General features: G+C 41.2%; 1 protein-coding gene across 5 annotated transcripts in view; it reads left to right on the top strand.

Annotated features, from left to right (window-relative positions):
• Nucleotides 1–17,789, top strand: part of MAPK6 (mitogen-activated protein kinase 6) — a 29,754-nt gene extending 11,965 nt beyond the window's left edge. For 2 of the 5 annotated variants that reach the window (XM_051797005.1, XM_051797003.1), the window contains exons 2-6: nucleotides 8,765–9,977; nucleotides 10,709–10,853; nucleotides 13,836–14,000; nucleotides 14,615–14,816; nucleotides 15,419–17,789. In XM_051797005.1, the coding sequence (XP_051652965.1) occupies nucleotides 9,423–9,977; nucleotides 10,709–10,853; nucleotides 13,836–14,000; nucleotides 14,615–14,816; nucleotides 15,419–16,517 (2,166 nt within the window). In that variant the 5' untranslated portion in view covers nucleotides 8,765–9,422 and the 3' untranslated portion in view covers nucleotides 16,518–17,789. Of the gene's footprint in view, nucleotides 1–3,221; nucleotides 3,371–3,672; nucleotides 3,695–3,835; nucleotides 3,886–8,764; nucleotides 9,978–10,708; nucleotides 10,854–13,835; nucleotides 14,001–14,614; nucleotides 14,817–15,418 lie in introns of those variants that run through there. The other 3 variants (XM_051797002.1, XM_051797007.1, XM_051797004.1) reach the window with 3 other exon arrangements.
• The last annotated feature ends 200 nt before the right edge of the window (nucleotides 17,790–17,989 follow it).

Raw genomic sequence — 17,989 nt, 5'->3', positions numbered from 1 at the left:
GAGATGCAAACTATTGAAAACTCTTGGGATCTGTGCTAGGAAAACCAAATCCTACTTCAGGGCCCAGAGTACAGATAAGCAGGAACAGGCCAAAGAGGCAGCAGAAACTGAGTGTTTCTTGGACCTCTCCCCATCCCCTTTTAACAAGTGGATTTTTTTCTCTAAACCCATCCCTATCCCCAAGCAAAATCAATTTTAGACATCGGTAAGAAACATGGTCAGTCCTTAAAAATGTATCCTAGGACAGATTTCCCTTCCTCTCGGAGGATGTGTAAGTTGAGCAGGAACGGCCTGGTGGCACCCCAGGTACTGGCTGCTGTCAGAGGCTTCCCCTGTGTGTCCTGGCAAATTCAGCTGCCCAGGGAACTGATCCTGCAGACAGGCCAAGAGCCAGGTAACACCGTTGATACCTTAATCATCACTGGTGGTTGAGGCTGCCTGCTGTGAGGTACACAGTAAAGTTCAGAGCCTCCTCTGAAAACACTTGGAATCATTAGAGAGGGCTGCATAATGCCATAAAACAAAGATTTCCTGCAGAAAAGCCCAGTGAAGCAGTGAAACTGAGACAAAAGCCTAAAGCTGCCAAGTTACCTTGGGCAACCTTTTCAAACCATCTCCAAATCTTTCTTCCCTTGCCAATCATAATGGGTGTGGACACTTAAAAATACTTCATTCCCTTTTATGCCACAAGGAACAATTCGCACACAGGACTGAACTATTACACTGGAAATTTACTGTTTGATCTTTTTGAACTTGGATATAATAAATGAATCACTCCTTCAGTTCTAATTATTTTTTAATTGCTGGTCTTTATGAACTTTGAAATGCAGTTCTTTTTTTACTCTGTGTTTCAGTGACAGTTAATATCTGCAAATGTTTTAGAATGGGTTCATATCATATAACATGTAATAAAACATATCATCTACGTGCTATGAAAATGCATTCTTGTGGGGAATATTGAAAAAGTTTGTCACAGTATTTTATAGCCCAATCAATAGGATATTAAAAATCTGAGAACAGATTAACAATAGTTATAAATTGCCATGAGACACACAAATTCTCAGCAACTCTCCTGTGTACTATAATTCTATAAAAAATGAGACTGAAGTAACATTCCTGCACCATGCTCTTCCTTGTCAAATGATCTTCCTCTAGATTGAAGCATCTCATTCACTAGATCCTACTATAGACTTGGAATTGCAGAAAAGAATTTGGGAGGGAGGGGAGAAAGTAGCTCTTGATTTATGAATTAGGAACCCAGAAAATGGTGGCACTTCTGAACTATGTGAGATTTATCAGAGAGTGTGTGCTACACAGGTGACGTAGCTTGCTGCTTGCTTCAAACCGCCTCTGTGTTTGCTAAACTACTTTTGAAACAGTCTGGGCTGCTGCAGAGCAAACTTCATGGATGTGCAACTTTTCCACCTGACTGAAATGCCACTGTGGGTGTTGGCATATAGTCCCAATGGGCACAGTATGATGGGCTCTCCAGGTGCTGTTTCAAGGATGTAATATAACATTTTTCTTACTGCAGCATCCTAGAATCTGAGGATCAGCTTGATCTTTTGTTTCTTATAATGAAAATACTTCGTATGGATGGAGGGATTCTTTAATTAACTAAATAGCTCTGGATTTAGACATGCAACCACTGCTGCTCCTGCCTTTTTTTAACCCCCAAATCTCTTCCTTTAGTTCAAGTGAAAACTCCTCTGTGTCTTGGCTCTGGTTGTTGTCCTAACATCATCTCTTCCAAATATGCACTAGTGCAGTTTTTTCTTTATAGAGTGTATTTAAATACAGGCCTTCTGGAGCACACAGTGCTGTAATCTTCCAGCTCTGTTTTGCTGGGTGGGCAGAAGAACTGCAGCTTTGTTACTGACTTTTCTGCACTGTTGGCAGCATGGTGAGCTGCCTACCAATTAGCAAACATTGTAATGTAAAGTGTCAGTTTGGTTACTGACTTCTGTATGTTTGCTATTAGTACAGTTCTGCACTACCCAGTGCTTGGTTCACCTCTCCTGCCAGTGGGGTCAATAGCAGAGTTAGCAATGCATCTGGCTAATTGAAACAGTTAATGTTTGGCTGCATAATTGAGAGAGTTTAAAAGTTATTTAAATAACTTTAGAGAAGCTGAGTAGGGAGCTCCCTGGATGTTGATGTATGACTTGTTTATTTTTAAAAACTGAAGTTACATGATTTAAAAGTGTAAGGGTCAATTGGATGCTTCTGTCCAGATGGCAGCAGAGCCAGCTGTAGAGCCATATCACACGTGAGTAACTTCTGTCCTAGTACTAGCTAAAAATAACCTGTTTAACCAGCAAAAATTAATATTAATTTTTTTATCACCTTTTGAGTCATCCAGGCTTATAAGAGATGTACGAAAACTGTCTTGACAGTTGTACCGAAACTGGGTTAGTAGAAGCATAAGGCTCTTCTGATACCTAGAGGCCTGGTGTTTTCATACCTTTCTGTCCCCACTAAGACTGCTGTATGAAAGTCTTGGGGGTAGAAAATGTAAAGTTTTAATTATATTTCTTTATTTTGTTGCATTAGTTGTGATTTGGGGGGAAAAGCAGGCTCTTACTGCCTCTGCCTATGATAGTTAAGGTGCAATAGCAAGGCAGAAGTCCTTTCTGGCATATGCAGAGGTGACAGCAATGGCGAGGTGTTTGTAGATGTTCGTGAGGAGAACATTCAGGTCCACCATGGCACTCAGAACATCAGAGCCGAAGTGTCACCTCCGTTGAAGGGAACCCTGCCTGCGTTGTGCTGCCCGCTGCCTTCCAACTGTGTTTGTTTCTGTCCCATGAGGGACGTTTGATGACGGGGCAGTTGAACTGGCCCCACACAGGCTGTCGCTGCCGGACCCGCACGGTGACAGCTGCGGGGACAGCGCTGGGCCTCCCTGTCCCACCGCTCGGGGGCCGCCGCTGCGGGCACACCCGAGCCCCGCACACCGCTGCCCCTGGCCCCCCTCTCTGATGTGTTTGACCCCGCTGGGCCTCGACAGCGCTGAATTCCTCAGGCTCACTGGGCACACTGGGAGCGCCGTGTCTTCGGGCCGCAGGCGAGGCGGTGAGGCGGCCGGGAAGGGGGTCGGCAGCTCCCGGGGGCTCGCGGCGCTTCCCCCGCACGGAACACCCGGGCGGTGCTTCCCCGCCGCCCGTCCCCGAGGGCCGCCCGGGGCCGCCCCCGGCGGGCGGAGCCGCCGCCGCGCCGCCCCTCCCTGCCCTCCGCGCCGGGTTACATGGCGGCGGCTGCGGCAGCGGCAACTGCGGCGAGGCGGGCGGGCGCCGGTCGGGAGCCGGTGGCGGGGCCGCGGGACTCGGCCGTGTGAGCAGCGCAGCCCCCGATGAGCCTGGGAAGGCCCGTGAGTGCGCGGGGGGCGGCGGGCGCGGGGGGGCTCCTTCGCCGCACGCGCGGGCCCGGTCCCGCCGCACAAAGGCGCTTTGTTCCCTCCCGCCCGGCGGTGGCGGCGCCCCCGGCCCGGCCCGGCCCGGCCCGGCCCGCCCCGCTCCCCCTGCCGGGCTCTGCCCGGCCCCTCCGCACTGCGGCGGCCGCGGGGCCGAGCGGGCGCTGACTGGGCGGGCGGGGGCGGCCGCGCGGGGGGCGCTGCCGGCGGCTGCGGCGCCGGGCCCGGGGCCGCCCGTGCCTGTGCCGGGGGTGGCGGGCGCGGCCTGAAGGGCGTTTGAAGGTAGGGCGGGGGCGCTGGGCCGGGGCCGCCGCCTCCCCCGGCCCGGGCGGCGCTGGCGGGCGAGGCCGGCTCGTCCTGGGGGGGCGGCGGGAGGAAGGATGTCCTTTGCCGGGGGGGGCCGGCCCATCCACAGCCTGCGGAGTTTTGCTGCTGCGATCGGCGCTGCTCTCCAGCCGGGAGAGAGGGCACAGGTACCGCTCGCTCCGGCTGCCGGGCGCCCGCAGGATCCGGTAGCATTTTTGTGGGGAAAAGTGACTTAATACTCTAATAAGTAGCTTGAAACGGCGGACGGAAATAGCTTGAAGAGAGACTGCTCGAGTTTGGGGATTTGGGAGAGCAGGGACCCTTGCCTGGGCAGGCAGGATGCTCTCACTTGACATCTGTAGGATGTGTCTCTTTTTCTGACTAATTCAGGGACCAGCCTGACAATGACTGTTAACTGTGTTGTGGGAAAAGAAGCGGTGTTCGGCATGTTGTTTTATGGCCGGTGCAAGCCTTGATAACAGTGCTGTTGGCAACAAGCTTTTTATGTGTGTATATATGTGTATATATATAAATAACATTGTCATGTGTTTATAAACGAGCTACAAATTCCGGAAAGTAATGGCTTAAAATAGAGGTACATTTTGGTTTGGTAATTGCGTTCAGAAAATGTATTTAGCTGTAAAGCTAAAATGGGAACTTTGATTTCAGCCCCTAGCTCGGGCTCAGTCCTTGCTTGTGTGGTTGTTATCTTTAATTCACTCTTGGCTGGTTAACTGTTCAGTGGAACACCAGACTGTAGCAGGTCTGCCGAAGTGCAGGAGGCTGTGGTAAGCTGATGGTCGGCTTTTTCAGCTGGGGAGTTTCCACTGAATTACCCAAAAGGACGACCAGACCATTTTTATACACAGTACAGTAAAACGCGCTTGATTCTTGTGTGTTTTTACAGATACTTCACAAGATTTATAAACTAATAGTAACATTTGCTTACTGCCAGCACAGAGTTCCCTAAACAGTGTGGGGAGCAAGTAGGAGGCTGTAGAAAAGCGACAGTTTCGTGAGTTGGACGATGACTCACTCTGCCTACTGACTGCAACGTGGCTGATCTAAAAAAAAAAAATACTTCTGTGCCCCGTATTTTTATAGTCAAAGGGATAGTACTTAGCAGTTGTATAATATGTCATTAGTCATTCGTGGTCTTTCTCTTGTGAGTAATGATTTGATCATTATATGATCGGCATAATCATATTAGCTGGTATCTCTCAGTCTTATTTGTATTTCTGAAAAAGTAAACATCTCATACCTGACTGATTCAGTGCACATCCTGTTTCCTGAAAACTGTGATAAATCCACGTGCAGAAGTTGAGCACAAATTGAAGGGGCTGCTTGCGTAATGCCTGAAGCTGGTCATGTGTGAGGATGTCTGCTGGCACTAGGGATGATTTCAGAGGCTTTCTGTGGGTCACTTCTGTTGCCCTGTCCCAAGAACTGGCCCATTTTAAAAGCATAGTTGTAAACCACTTAACAAAACAGTATCTTTGTGTTCCTCTCTTTAAACTTTGTAGGAGGAAGGAATAAAAGTGTCACTAAAAAAAAAAAAAAAAGAAAAGGTAGTCTTGGAAAGGGGATATCCTAAATGAAAACGTCAGTGCCTGCGTCAATAGCCTGTTAAGCGCAAATTGGGGTGACGAACCCCCCTCCTTTTTTATACTGTAATCTGTGATGTGTTTGAAGTGGTTAGAGCAGGTACACAACTGAGGAGAGTTTGTTGGTTTTGTGTATTTAGTGTGTATTTTCAGGGTAGACAGTTGGACCATTGAAACTGAAAATTTATAAACTTCTTCCTGTTACACTTCTTAAGTATTAGTGTCTAGAGAAACCCTGCATCTCATTATTTTCTAAAGTTAAAAGCCACTCTAAAATGCAAAGAAGGAAGTTACTTTGAGCTCATTTTTTTTTCCTTTGAGAAAAGCTTTAATTTCTCCTACTTGATTACCCTTTAAGTAATTATCATCTTAGAGGAAGGGAAAGTTTGGGGTTAACTTTTTGGTTCAGTGAGAATATGTGAACCTGCTACAGCAACGGCATCTGTTACATTTCTAAAATTGAATTTTCTGTGGCAATAAATGAAAGATCACTCTCGATTACAGGATCTTAATATGTTTCAATACTGGAACATTTTTGCTAGGACAGTCCCTGACTGTCCTCACCATGCTCTTGTGAGGGTACTGTATGTGTTTGATCGATGGGCTGCCTCTTGGTCAGCTTCCTAGAACCAGGTCCTGGTTTGAATGATAACTGGGCCCTGCTTTTACTGAGTTTGGTATTAAGTAATTTGCTCACAGATAGGAAGTTTGTATGAGGATCGGGTCAAATTGAAGGCTGCAATGGGTTGCTTATGTTGCCAGCATTTGTTTTCTTAGATAAATCACTGTGATTGTGGAGATCATTACATGCTCCCTGGAAACACCGTAATTAGTGGTCACCTGGTGCAAGGAGTTATAGTATAAGCTGATGGTGAAAAATGCATCATTTCAGAGATTCAGAATGAAAATTTTAGGGCTCCTGCTTCAGTAAGCAAGTGGGCCATAACTCCCTTTCTCCCTGAAGCAGTCAAGTCATTGCTGCAGTCGTGCTGCACTTCTGCTGCTCCCCTATTCAGTCATGGCAGTAGGGGGGAAGATTTGAGTTAGGGTGAAGAGATCTTAATCCTTGCTGTTGGTGGTCATTTTTTTGAATCTGTTCCTGTGCTGTTTAATGGAACTAGCTAAAAGAGAGGTTCCAGATGTGTCACCCAGCTGGTGCAAACAGATTCAGCATTGCTGCATATTGAAGACATCAGCATGTAAAACAATAAGCCTAATTATGAGGAAGAATACAACTGGTTTTAGATGGTCCCAAGGATATAAAATACGGTTTACTGCAGGGTGTTTGAAGAGAGGCCTTGGACCTTAGCACAAAATTTAAAATGTTATGGAAATTCATTTTTGTAGCTCATACTAATTTGAAAGGGGAGGTGTTGGAATGAAAGGAAAATGGTGTGATGTTAGCTGTTTTACAGTCAGCAGCTCAGAATGAGTGATCCTGAAAGTGATACATCTGAGTGAGAAAATAATTTTAGGTGTAAAAGTGTTAATAATCAAGAGGCTAGACTTAGTTGTTTTATAATTGTAAACAGTGTTGGATAGTCACTGATGCTGTCCTCTTAAGGATAAATTTTATTTTTGTTCTTTAAGTGAATTCATGAGTATTTTAAGAGAGGTCCTCACTTTGTCTTAATATTGATAGAAAGATAGAAAAGATAGTTTTGGGAAAAGTAATAGTGCTACCTCATTATGTTTGTACTGAGGCTATAAAGCCTTGTAAAACACTGTTAATAATTAGGACTTGCCAGTGCTCAAAGAAAGGAATCCCAAGGCAATAGTTCCATGTACTGAGTAGAGAAAGCTCTGAAGATCACCACAGCGGAGGACAGCTCAATGCTTTTCAGTTTAGAAATACTGCATTTGGTGATCTTCATTTAAAAAGAAACTGAGCAGAGAACGGCATATGTTTCCTCCTTTCTGTGTTTGTCTTGTGGCTGTGTAAGTACCTGGAGGCAGGTGGTGTGTGGGAGGAGAGTGTGAGTGAGCCCAGGGCACTGGGGCTGTGTGTTTGGTGACAGTGAGGCTTGAGCCTAAGGAAAGGCAATATTTAAATGTGTTGAAACAGTCTTGTTTCTGTTTGCCAGTGTGTCTTTCTTTCCTTTTTTTTCTTTTTCTATATACAATTCTGATTACTTTAGTGAATTTAGACCATTATTTAGAATATGTTAATAACTTGTCAGCTGCTCTTGCTGTTCTGTCAGGATTTAGGAGACTTGTTTTGCTTGCTCCCAATTGTCCCACTGAAATCTTAGCATAGTTTTAAGGAATAACGCTCTTAAAATTAATTCTGAAGTGTTGGGATAGTTTAGAGACCTTTACATTTATGTAGAGAGCTGGGCGAAGAGCTGAAATTTGTTAATCTAAGATTGAACAGACAGCATTTAGTGGTTTGATATGACCTATAGTTGTTGGGGAAGAACATACAAGTGACTTGTAATGGAATTGCCCAAACCTTACCACACTGTGTAAGTTACACCTTTGACTCTTCTCTTTGTGGCATTTTCGAGCATTTAAAAGAAAAGAGGATGTTGTACGGAAATCCAGCATGTGGTCTTTATGACTGCATTCTGCTGCTGCTGACAGGAACTTACTGAGAAAATTACCAGTTTGTTTGCTTGTTTGTTTTTTCATAAACAGTAGGTGAATTCATTACACTATTAACAAATAAATGATGTCTGAAAGTGCCATGTGTCAGGGGAAGTCGTTGTAGAATATATCAGTTACTCTGTAAAATGTACGTGCTGTTAGTTTTTCTCTGTAATCTAGTTGGATAAGTGTAGAATTAACTGTTAAAGTAATAATATTTGTCTAATATGTATGAATTACCCCTATGATTCCTGTAATAATGAGTCTCTAGAGGCAAAGTTATTATTTGAGATGTGGGTAAACTTTATCCAAAATCTTTATAAGCTTTTAAGGCACTGGATGTGTGCTGTATATTCTGGGAAGTCAGTAAATACTGGGAGTGCACAAGCCTTACCCTTTTCGTGTGAACAGTACCCAGTTATTTCTTATGATGGTGAAATAGTTTAACCTGATTTTGTCTTTGAGTAAAAATTCATTGAAAAGAATTACTCCAAAATTTAGTGACTGATGTTAAGGATATTGTTGTGTCTGAGTTGTCTCTTGGTAATTCTCCAGTAGAGATGTTTTCTTTGTTATGCCCTTCTTTATTAAGATTCAGGAGGATTTTTCATTGTGTGCCATATATTTTCAATAGATTATATCAAAAATGTTTTAGAAGTGGTGGTTGGTCAGTATCGTCAGTTTTCTACAAGTATGAAAACTATATGTAATTTCTAATTAGTTTAGCTTTTGTGATCACTTTGTATTTTGTAACCTGACAGCGAATAAGTTGTTTATTTGTTAACTTAATGAGCTGGGGGAGGAGGAAGACTTTTGTATTTGCTGCAGTACTGATGTATTTTTCTCTGCTTTTCAGGTTGTCACGGAGTAAAATGGATGGTAGCTTTGATTGTGATTGTGGTGAGCTGGAGCCACCTGATCATTAACAGAAGGCATCTTTTGTAAATCAAGAGCTGCCAGTTTCCCACTTAACTAGACTGTAAACAAAGGAGAGGAAAAGGAGGAAGAAGGAAAAAAAATAGTGCTTACCAGCACCATAGAATGACGCTGCTCAGGACCAGTCCAACACTGAATGTATCTGCACTGTGAGGAGGAGGATGTTAATAGAAGCCTATTATGTGCATATTTATTCACATTTTTGTTAAATGTTAACCAGTTTAGCACAGTAGAGCTGAGTGCATAGTATGTCATTTCATTCCGTTTGAGTTTCTTGTGAGTATTTTCTTCAATGTCTGCAGAAATGCTGCACCTTTCTTGAACTATGAATGCTGCAATCTTTCTATCTTATGCTCAGTTTGAGTTCTAGAGCTTACAGGCTCTAAATTCACAAGGGGACACAACAGGCCTGGCTGGCTCATAATGAAATGAGAGTGTCAAGAAACCATCTTGCCGTCAAAGCCAAGTGTTTCTTCTCCCTTTCTCTAAGACCTTTCCTTCAGATACCAGTGGAAGTGTCTCCGTGTGTTTACAGAAGCTTAGTAGTTTGAGGAAAAAGAAACGTAAAGAATTTAAAAATGGCAGAAAAATTTGAAAGTCTCATGAACATTCATGGTTTTGATCTGGGCTCTCGCTATATGGACTTAAAACCACTGGGCTGTGGTGGAAATGGCTTAGTTTTTTCTGCTGTCGATAATGACTGTGACAAGAGAGTGGCTGTCAAGAAAATTGTCCTTACGGATCCCCAGAGTGTTAAACATGCTCTACGTGAGATCAAAATTATTAGAAGACTTGACCACGATAACATTGTCAAAGTATTTGAAATTCTTGGTCCCAGTGGAAGCCAGTTGACAGATGACGTGGGCTCCCTTACAGAATTGAACTGTGTTTACATTGTCCAGGAATACATGGAGACAGATCTGGCTAATTTGCTAGAGCAAGGCCCTTTACTGGAAGATCATGCCAGGCTTTTCATGTACCAGCTGCTACGTGGGCTCAAGTATATTCACTCTGCAAATGTTCTGCATAGAGATCTCAAACCAGCTAATCTTTTCATTAATACTGAAGACTTGGTGCTGAAGATTGGTGACTTTGGTCTTGCACGAATCATGGATCCTCATTATTCCCACAAGGTATGCAGAGAGGGGGAATATCTAAGTGATATACTGACAGCTGTGCTTTCTTAAAATAGCGTCTTCTTCCCTTTTCCACAGGTAGACAGGCTGTGGAAGGCCTTGTTAGCAGGTGGGCTGTCATGTTAGGGATCATGCAATAGAACTGGAATGCTTGCAAATAGAGTAAAACAGATCACTGAATGACATGTTTTGTCTCAGATAGTTTTATTTTATGCTTGCAGTAGTCCTTTTTTTTTTTTTTTACTAGTTGTGTTCATAAAACATAACCTGAGATTAAGAGCAACATTTAGAGGCACAACTATAGCAGCCTTAGATAAGTTTATAAGAGGTGCACTTGCAATGTGCAAGTGTGGCTACTTCCTGGGATTGGTTTAGAGATAACTGTCTTCCTGGTCTAGATGAGGTTTCACAAGAGAGTTCAGTATCATCTCTGCATTAATTTGGCACCTGGGAACGAGAAAGTTTTGCTGCAGTACCTCATTTAACTAATAGATAGTGTCATAGTTCTATATTGCTGCTGTTCACTCATAAAGATACTTGTATTTCATTTAAGAAGGTAGAAAGGTGTAGTATGAGGCATGTGGTACAGTCCCTGGGACCTTGAGACCAAGAAATCTTCTAGTAGTGCGTTTAAAAAACAAGAAACAAGTAATTAAAAAGAATACGTCTTAAAAATCTAAGTAATTTTTTTTCCTTTTTTTTTTTCCCCTTTTAATTAATTTCCTTAGGGCCATCTTTCTGAAGGATTGGTTACTAAATGGTACAGATCGCCCCGTCTTTTGCTTTCTCCTAACAACTACACTAAAGCCATTGACATGTGGGCTGCAGGTTGCATCTTTGCTGAAATGCTGACTGGGAAAACCCTCTTTGCAGGTGGGTAGAATGAAAATATGTGTGCATATTCCTAAAAGGAGTGGTACTGCTTAATTATCTTCCCCAAGAAAGATTGGGTTTTATGGTTAATATCAGTAGTCATTGACTGTCAGAATATGCTATATTATTGTGCAGTTATATAAACTATAAATAGATGTATTTATAAAGCAGAAGACACTTCAGTTTTGTTACTTGTGTTGGTGTGTATTTAAACAAATCACAATTAAATGCAATAATCATATATGGTAAATCTGTCTGCAGTTATGTTAAGCTAAATTTATTGGATGCCTAAGGTTCTAATACGTGTGTGAATTGGGGAATATTTTAGGGTTATGAATGCCCTGAGTATCATGTGCATAAAGATTATTCTGTTTAAGGTAGTCAATCTAATCACTTCTGCTTCTCTATATTTTAAATTATGAAGTCCCAGTGGTATAGATTTAAGGTTTAAAAATGTAAAATTTAGTGTGACATAGCAAGGACATGTGCAGCCTTCAGCTGTTTCTGGTAAGACAGGAAGCAAATGCTCTGGTCTCATTGGACATGTCTGTATTAGTGCTTTGGTTAGGACTAGGAGGAAATTTCTGAAGCAGATCTCTTATGGCCATCCTGTACCACATTGCTGACTTAGCTCAGTGCACAAACAGGAGCCTTTTAGATGAAATGAAACTGTCATTTGCACTGTAGGAGGTCACCAGTGTGCTCCACCTGCTGACAGGCATTCAGTCCATGGGAGCAGATGAGCTCTAGTCTGCAGTAAACCTGAAATGCTGATTTTGTGTGCACCCTGGGGCCTCAGCAGCAGCTGTATTATTCAGGCTTGCTCTTGGATTTGCTCCTGTTGGTCTAAATTACTGGAGTAATACAGATAAAACCCCAAAGAACTAAATTTAAAATATGTGTGGACTAAGAGGACACCTCTGCAGTAATTCTTAGTGTTGCATGAAAAGGTAATGAAATCACCTTTTTCCAATTAAGTATTATTAATGGAGAACAGTCACTTGAAAGCATTATTTGGTAGAAATCAGTGATTAATATGTGCAAAGGTTTTTCTTAATTTGCAGGGAGTTGCTCACTCTTTGAGTTTCGAACTACTGGAGTAAGGTCCACAGTGTATTAAATGCTTGGCTGATAAGAGATTTATTAGGTTCCCATTGCATCAAGCACTTCTACTGGCAAATAGTGAAATAGTAGGAGAAAGTCTGCACAATGATCACAACTGCCAGCATTTTGGCTTTTTTTTTTTTTTGAGCAGCATTGGTATTTTTCACAAATTTTTATTGGCCTAATAGCTGTGTAGTGAGTTAAATTTTGTTTTTTAAACTTAGGCTTAGTAACCAAATCCCTAAATTTGTAGGCTTGGTAATCGTGTTGTGTAGATCCCTAGAAAAATATTTTTAGATATGGGTGTGTCCCTCTGAAAATTTAGCACTGCCATGGTTTTCTAATCTTAAAGAAAAGTGGATTTCTTAATGTCATGCATTTGGAAAAGGAAGATGGTTGGAGATATGACAGTGATCCTGTCATGAGACTCTGAATAAAATTCTTTTGCAAAGTTGTTTGAAGGGCTTGATTTGGTTAATTTACAGCTTCCTGTCTGCTTCTGAACCATCCCTTAGGAATGCTGCTCTCCGGAAAGCTGATGAGAATGGGAAGGAAGAATGCAGATTAAAATTGCAGAATACCTGGGATAAATGAGGGAAGGGAAGTTGAGGCAGAGGAATTCAGTAGCTGTTCCAAACAACTTCTCTGGTTCTTTTTACTAAATGAATATTTTAAAATGCTCATTTTGCTTATAGTAGAAAGAAGTCTGATTAATTTTTAAGCTGGCAGTAATTATACAGTAGAATCTGTTTTCCAACAAATTACAGGCACTATAAATCTGATAGATAACATATTAAGTAATTTGTAGTAGTTTGAAGCAGAAGGACAAAACAGCTTTTTCAGTCCAGTAAAGAAGTTAACAGGAGGCAGCACTGATTCATTTGGGGAACATAGGTCTCTCAGATTTTCTGTAGTGACTTTGCCTCAGCTTTTCTTTAGGTCACCTGACAGGATTTCCAATGCAGGCTGCTGAAGTGAACTGGCAGTGTGTAGGTTTTGAGATGTACAGTCTCTTGCTGCCCCCATTTATTTTTATATGTAATGTCACATGCATCAGTATTGCTTGTCATTGCCCAGAGCTGCTTGGTGAAGGAGGGAAATGCTGGCATGCAAATAATCCTGAATAGTTTCACCTGCTAGTTGAATCTCTAGGGGGCTGCATCTTTCTTGGAGCTGAACAATGAGTTGAGTTTAACAAACTCTATTTCTGAGTACTCCAGTACCAAATATAGATGCTGTTCATTATTCAAAACTGACCTGCTATATGGGCCCTTCTGGTACCTACCCAGGGAGACTTCAGGTAGTGCTAGAAGAGTACTATAATTTCAATCATAATACAGTACTTTTTTTAAAAACAGTATCACTCTGCTTAACTGACAGGTGATTTTTGTCTTGTACCTGACAGCTAATGCAAGATTTCAGAGTAGAATATTGGCCTGTAAGATCTCTTCCTGAGCTAAACCACTACTGTTTTTATAAGGAAGGGGCATATAATTCAAACTGAGGTCAAATACTGAATTAATAAGGTAGATCAGCTGAAAGGGAAGAATTGCAGAATATAGTATGTAACAAAAAGTGAGGTGTTTTGTAGAGTACCTCATCCATGGTGAAAACATCCTTGCAGAAGCTTAAGGTTAGGTCGCTTTATCTGTGAGTAGCAGCTCTGTAATTCTTCTTGCACCAGGGCATTTCTTGAGAGCTCTTCAGATTTATTATCATTTAAATTCAGAACTTCACCCTTTCCTCTGTTGTAGGAGATTATAATCTTTTACTGGAAATAGCTGCTCAGAGCACAAAATTTTGACGTGCTTTTCATGTACAGGGATCAGAAGTGTTTGAAGTTGAAATGGCAGCTTGTATTTTCTCTTTGGTGCTCAGGTGCGCATGAACTTGAACAGATGCAGTTGATCCTAGAATCAATTCCTGTTGTACATGAGGAGGACCGTCAGGAGCTTCTCAATGTAATTCCAGTTTACATTAGAAACGATATGACTGAGCCACACAAACCTTTAACTCAGTTGCTTCCAGGCATCAGTCCTGAAGGTAAGTAAATTAAAAAAAAAAAAAACTTCCCATATTTCAACGTTATAAAATAGTGAGAGCGACTTTGCAGTGCAGGTATGTGATTTTTAAAAGAATTTTGAGTTAGAAGAATCTGCATTCTCTGCAGAATGATTGTCTTCTACTGTAATAAAATAATTTGCTTCCATAATAGCTGCTTGGTGATCTTTGGAGTAGAATTGTGAATCTCTGCTGGAGTTATTTTCACTGGAATTGCTCTATTTTGAGACACTGGCCTTCTAAATATAAGGGAACGTTGGAATGGAGTCAGTGTAAAAGAACTGTCTTCCAAATGTTTTTAAAAGAGTCCCCCAACAAAAGTAAGAGCAGTGTTTCCTGGTGTTGGTGGATACTGATTCAGCTTGAAGCATTTGTCTCTCAGTATTTTTTCATGCTTTAAGTTGACCTTAGATTTGATTCACTCTTCCAGCTTTCCAGTGGCTCTGGAATGCATATTTGGCACTGTACTGTCAGTAGCTGATATTTCTCGGGTGGCTACTGTGAAGGAAGGAGAGCTCTAGAGCAAAGCACTGCACCTTAATGTTAAATTCTGAGTGCCTGGAATGTCCCATTTAATGGTAACTTTTTCTCTGCAGCGCTGGACTTTCTGGAGCAGATTCTGACATTTAGTCCCATGGATCGATTGACAGCAGAAGAAGCTTTGTCCCATCCTTACATGAGCATTTATTCCTTTCCAACGGATGAGCCTATTTCAAGTCATCCTTTTCACATTGAAGATGAGGTTGATGATATTCTGCTAATGGATGAAAGTCACAGCCATATTTATAATTGGGAAAGGTAAATTTATCATTTACTTTGGTAACATAACTGGATGGTTTTGTGCTTCACGGGCATCAGTTCCTTTTCTCTTTGTTTCTTCTTCTGAAGTTGACCTGAGTGTAAAATTTTCCCATGTAGACATTCTTATTGAGTTTATAATTCATTACACTGACTTGGAAATGCTGATGCATTCCTGAGATGCACTCAGGACTCTAGAATCTAAAATTAATCTCTCCGTTATTTTTTTCCCCAAAATATTTCTCTAGAAAATAAACTTTATTTAAAGAGAGTTTTAAGTATGATTGTCTTATCTAATGCTTAGTGCATATAATAGTAAAGAGACTCACAGTAGTCATCTTAAGTCAGTTAAACTCACTTTTAGAAAGAGGTCTGTAAATGGAGTGAGCTATTGTACATACTTCCAGACTTAAATCTTTCAGATGTGCATTTGGGGATTGCTTATGCCAGATTAAATTAAAACCTGGAAGATGTACCAAATTGAATTAAGGATAACTTTGTGTTGAATTGTCATTATTCTGTAAGGGAAATTCTCAACTGTCCCTGTCTTTGGAGCTAGAAGACAGTTTTTAGCTGCTAACACTTAGGAAATTGTTTTACAGATACCATGAAAGTCAGTTTTCAGACCATGACTGGCCTATTCATAATAACTTTGAAGCTGATGAAGTTCAGCGCGATCCAAGGGCTCTTTCTGATGTTACTGATGAAGAAGAAGTGCAAGTAGATCCTCGCAAATATTTGGATGGAGATCGTGAAAAGTACCTGGAGGATCCTGCCTTTGACACCCACTTCTCTACTGAGCCTTGCTGGCAGTATTCAGATCACCATGAAAACAAGTATTGTGATCTGGAATGTAGTCACACTTGTAATTACAAAATGAGGTCATCTTCATACCTAGATAATTTAGTTTGGCGAGACAGTGAAGTAAACCATTACTACGAGCCCAAGCTTATTATAGATCTTTCGAACTGGAAGGAACAAAGCAAAGAAAAGTCCGATAAGAAAGGCAAGTCTAAATGTGAAAAGAATGGGTTGGTGAAAGCTCAGATAGCACTTGAGGAAGCATCACAGCAACTCGTTGAGAAAGAAAGGGAGAAGAATCAAGGATTTGACTTTGATTCTTTTATAGCAGAAACCATCCAGCTTAGTTTACAACATGAGTCTACTGATGTTGATAAATTAAATGACTTGAATAGTTCAGTGTCTCAAATAGAGTTGAAAGGAATAATATCGAAGTCGGTGAGCAGAGAGAAGCAGGAGAAAGGAATGGCTAATTTGGCACAGTTAGAAGCTCTGTACCAAACCTCTTGGGACAGTCAGTTTGTGAGTGGTGGGGAGGAGTGCTTCCTCATAGACCAGTTCTGTTGCGAAGTCAGGAAAGATGAACAAGTGGAAAAAGAAAATACTTACACCAGTTATTTGGACAAATTTTTTAGTAAGAAAGAAGATGCTGAAATGCTAGAACCTGAGCCAGTAGAAGAGGGGAAGCTTGGGGAGAAGGAGAGAGAAGAGAGCTTTCTCAGTAACAGTGGCGAACTCCTCTTCAACAAGCAGCTTGAGGCTATAGGTATTCCTCAGTTTCACAGCCCTGTTGGTTCGCCTCTGAAGTCAATACAGGCCACGCTAACGCCTTCTGCTATGAAATCATCTCCCCAAATTCCCCACAAAACCTACAGCAGCATTCTGAAACATCTAAACTAAAACACTCAGCAGACATTTCTTTTATATTCATGAGATGTGTTTGTCTTTTTTTATTACTAGTGTAAGTAATTTTTTTACTTGAATCAGACGGTGTAATTTTGGTATGGATTTCATTAGTTTTCTGTTTACCATTGTTTTTACAATCCAGAATTACTTTCTATACATGAGTTAGTTTTGTTTTTAAACTGGCATGTCGTTTGCACACAAAATTAAAGAATAGAGCAAAATAATGCAAAATGCAGGAGGTAACAAAAAAAATGCACTAAACCAAGTAAAAAACATTCTCTCAGTAAAACAGAGTCCATGTTTTGCAGAAAAAGAACCTTGCCTTGAAATTTACACAGTGAGACTGTACATAATTGCATGAAAATATCTATTTTTCCCAAAACATTTTTTCATTCATGCGTATTTTAGAGTTTTTCATACTGTACACATTTCTTAGACACATGATACCAGCAGCAACTGAAATGAATGCAGAATTTGGTACGCATGTGTTATCTACCTCAAGGTAACAGCAGTATGTGGCAAAATATTAACCACCCATAGTGCTTCTCATTATGCACTTCTATTTAGCCAGCATTATTGTAGTAGCTATTCCTAGTGAAAATCATTCAATATTTATAAATGTTCTGGTATGCATTCTTTATAGTGAAGTGTTAATATGCAGCACTTTTATTTATTTTAGCAAATAAGTATATTTCTGTAATTATAGAAAGTCAACTTAATTTTTGAGTTACTTTTCAGATAAAAGGTTTTGTTTAGCACTATGGTTTTATTGCCTACATAGCTGGATATATATTAACATCGGCTTATTCTGAGGCTATCCAATACATTTTTTATTTTTTAGTTTTCATTTCAAGTAAAGCACTCACTGTGTATAGGAATTTGTAATTGGAGGTGCTTGATCTCTACAAAAGAAATTAGGAATTGCTTTATTATCAAATGCTCCTAGAAGTCTTAATTGTGTTCATTTTTTAAAAATTTTGTAATGTTAGTTGTGTGCATGGAAATAATTAAGGTACAACATTACTGTAGGTTAAAGTTCTATATGGTGAGACATTTTGTTTTTACTGTCTGTTTTTACTGAATGATTCCTGTCCCACTCCCGACCCCCCTCCAAAGCAAGCATGAATAAAATTAGGTTAAATATAGCATGTAGCATCTCGGTCTTTTGAAAATTTGTTTTACCTTCTGATTTTTTGAAATACTGGATGTATCATTGGCTCCCCTGTTTAAAACGAAAAACAAATAAAAACATGGCCAGCAAAATGACTGTTGGTTTGTGATGCTTTGTACACACTGGGAGAGACGAAGAGCTGCTCCTGTCCTGCAGCCCTGTGCCTGTTCACCTGCACTGCCTGACACAAGGTGCTCGTGGAAGCAGGAGAGACTGTCTTGTAGTCTACCCTGGAATTGCTGCTGCTGGTGATGCAACACCCTGGAAGGAGACTCCAAGGTTCTTTCTGTCCCAG

Source organism: Manacus candei, unplaced genomic scaffold (assembly GCF_025592945.1).
Source record: "Manacus candei isolate 608988 ecotype Guabito, Panama unplaced genomic scaffold, ASM2559294v1 h1tg000046l, whole genome shotgun sequence".
Lineage (NCBI taxonomy): Eukaryota > Metazoa > Chordata > Aves > Passeriformes > Pipridae > Manacus > Manacus candei.
This window is presented reverse-complemented; position numbering and strand designations above follow the sequence as displayed.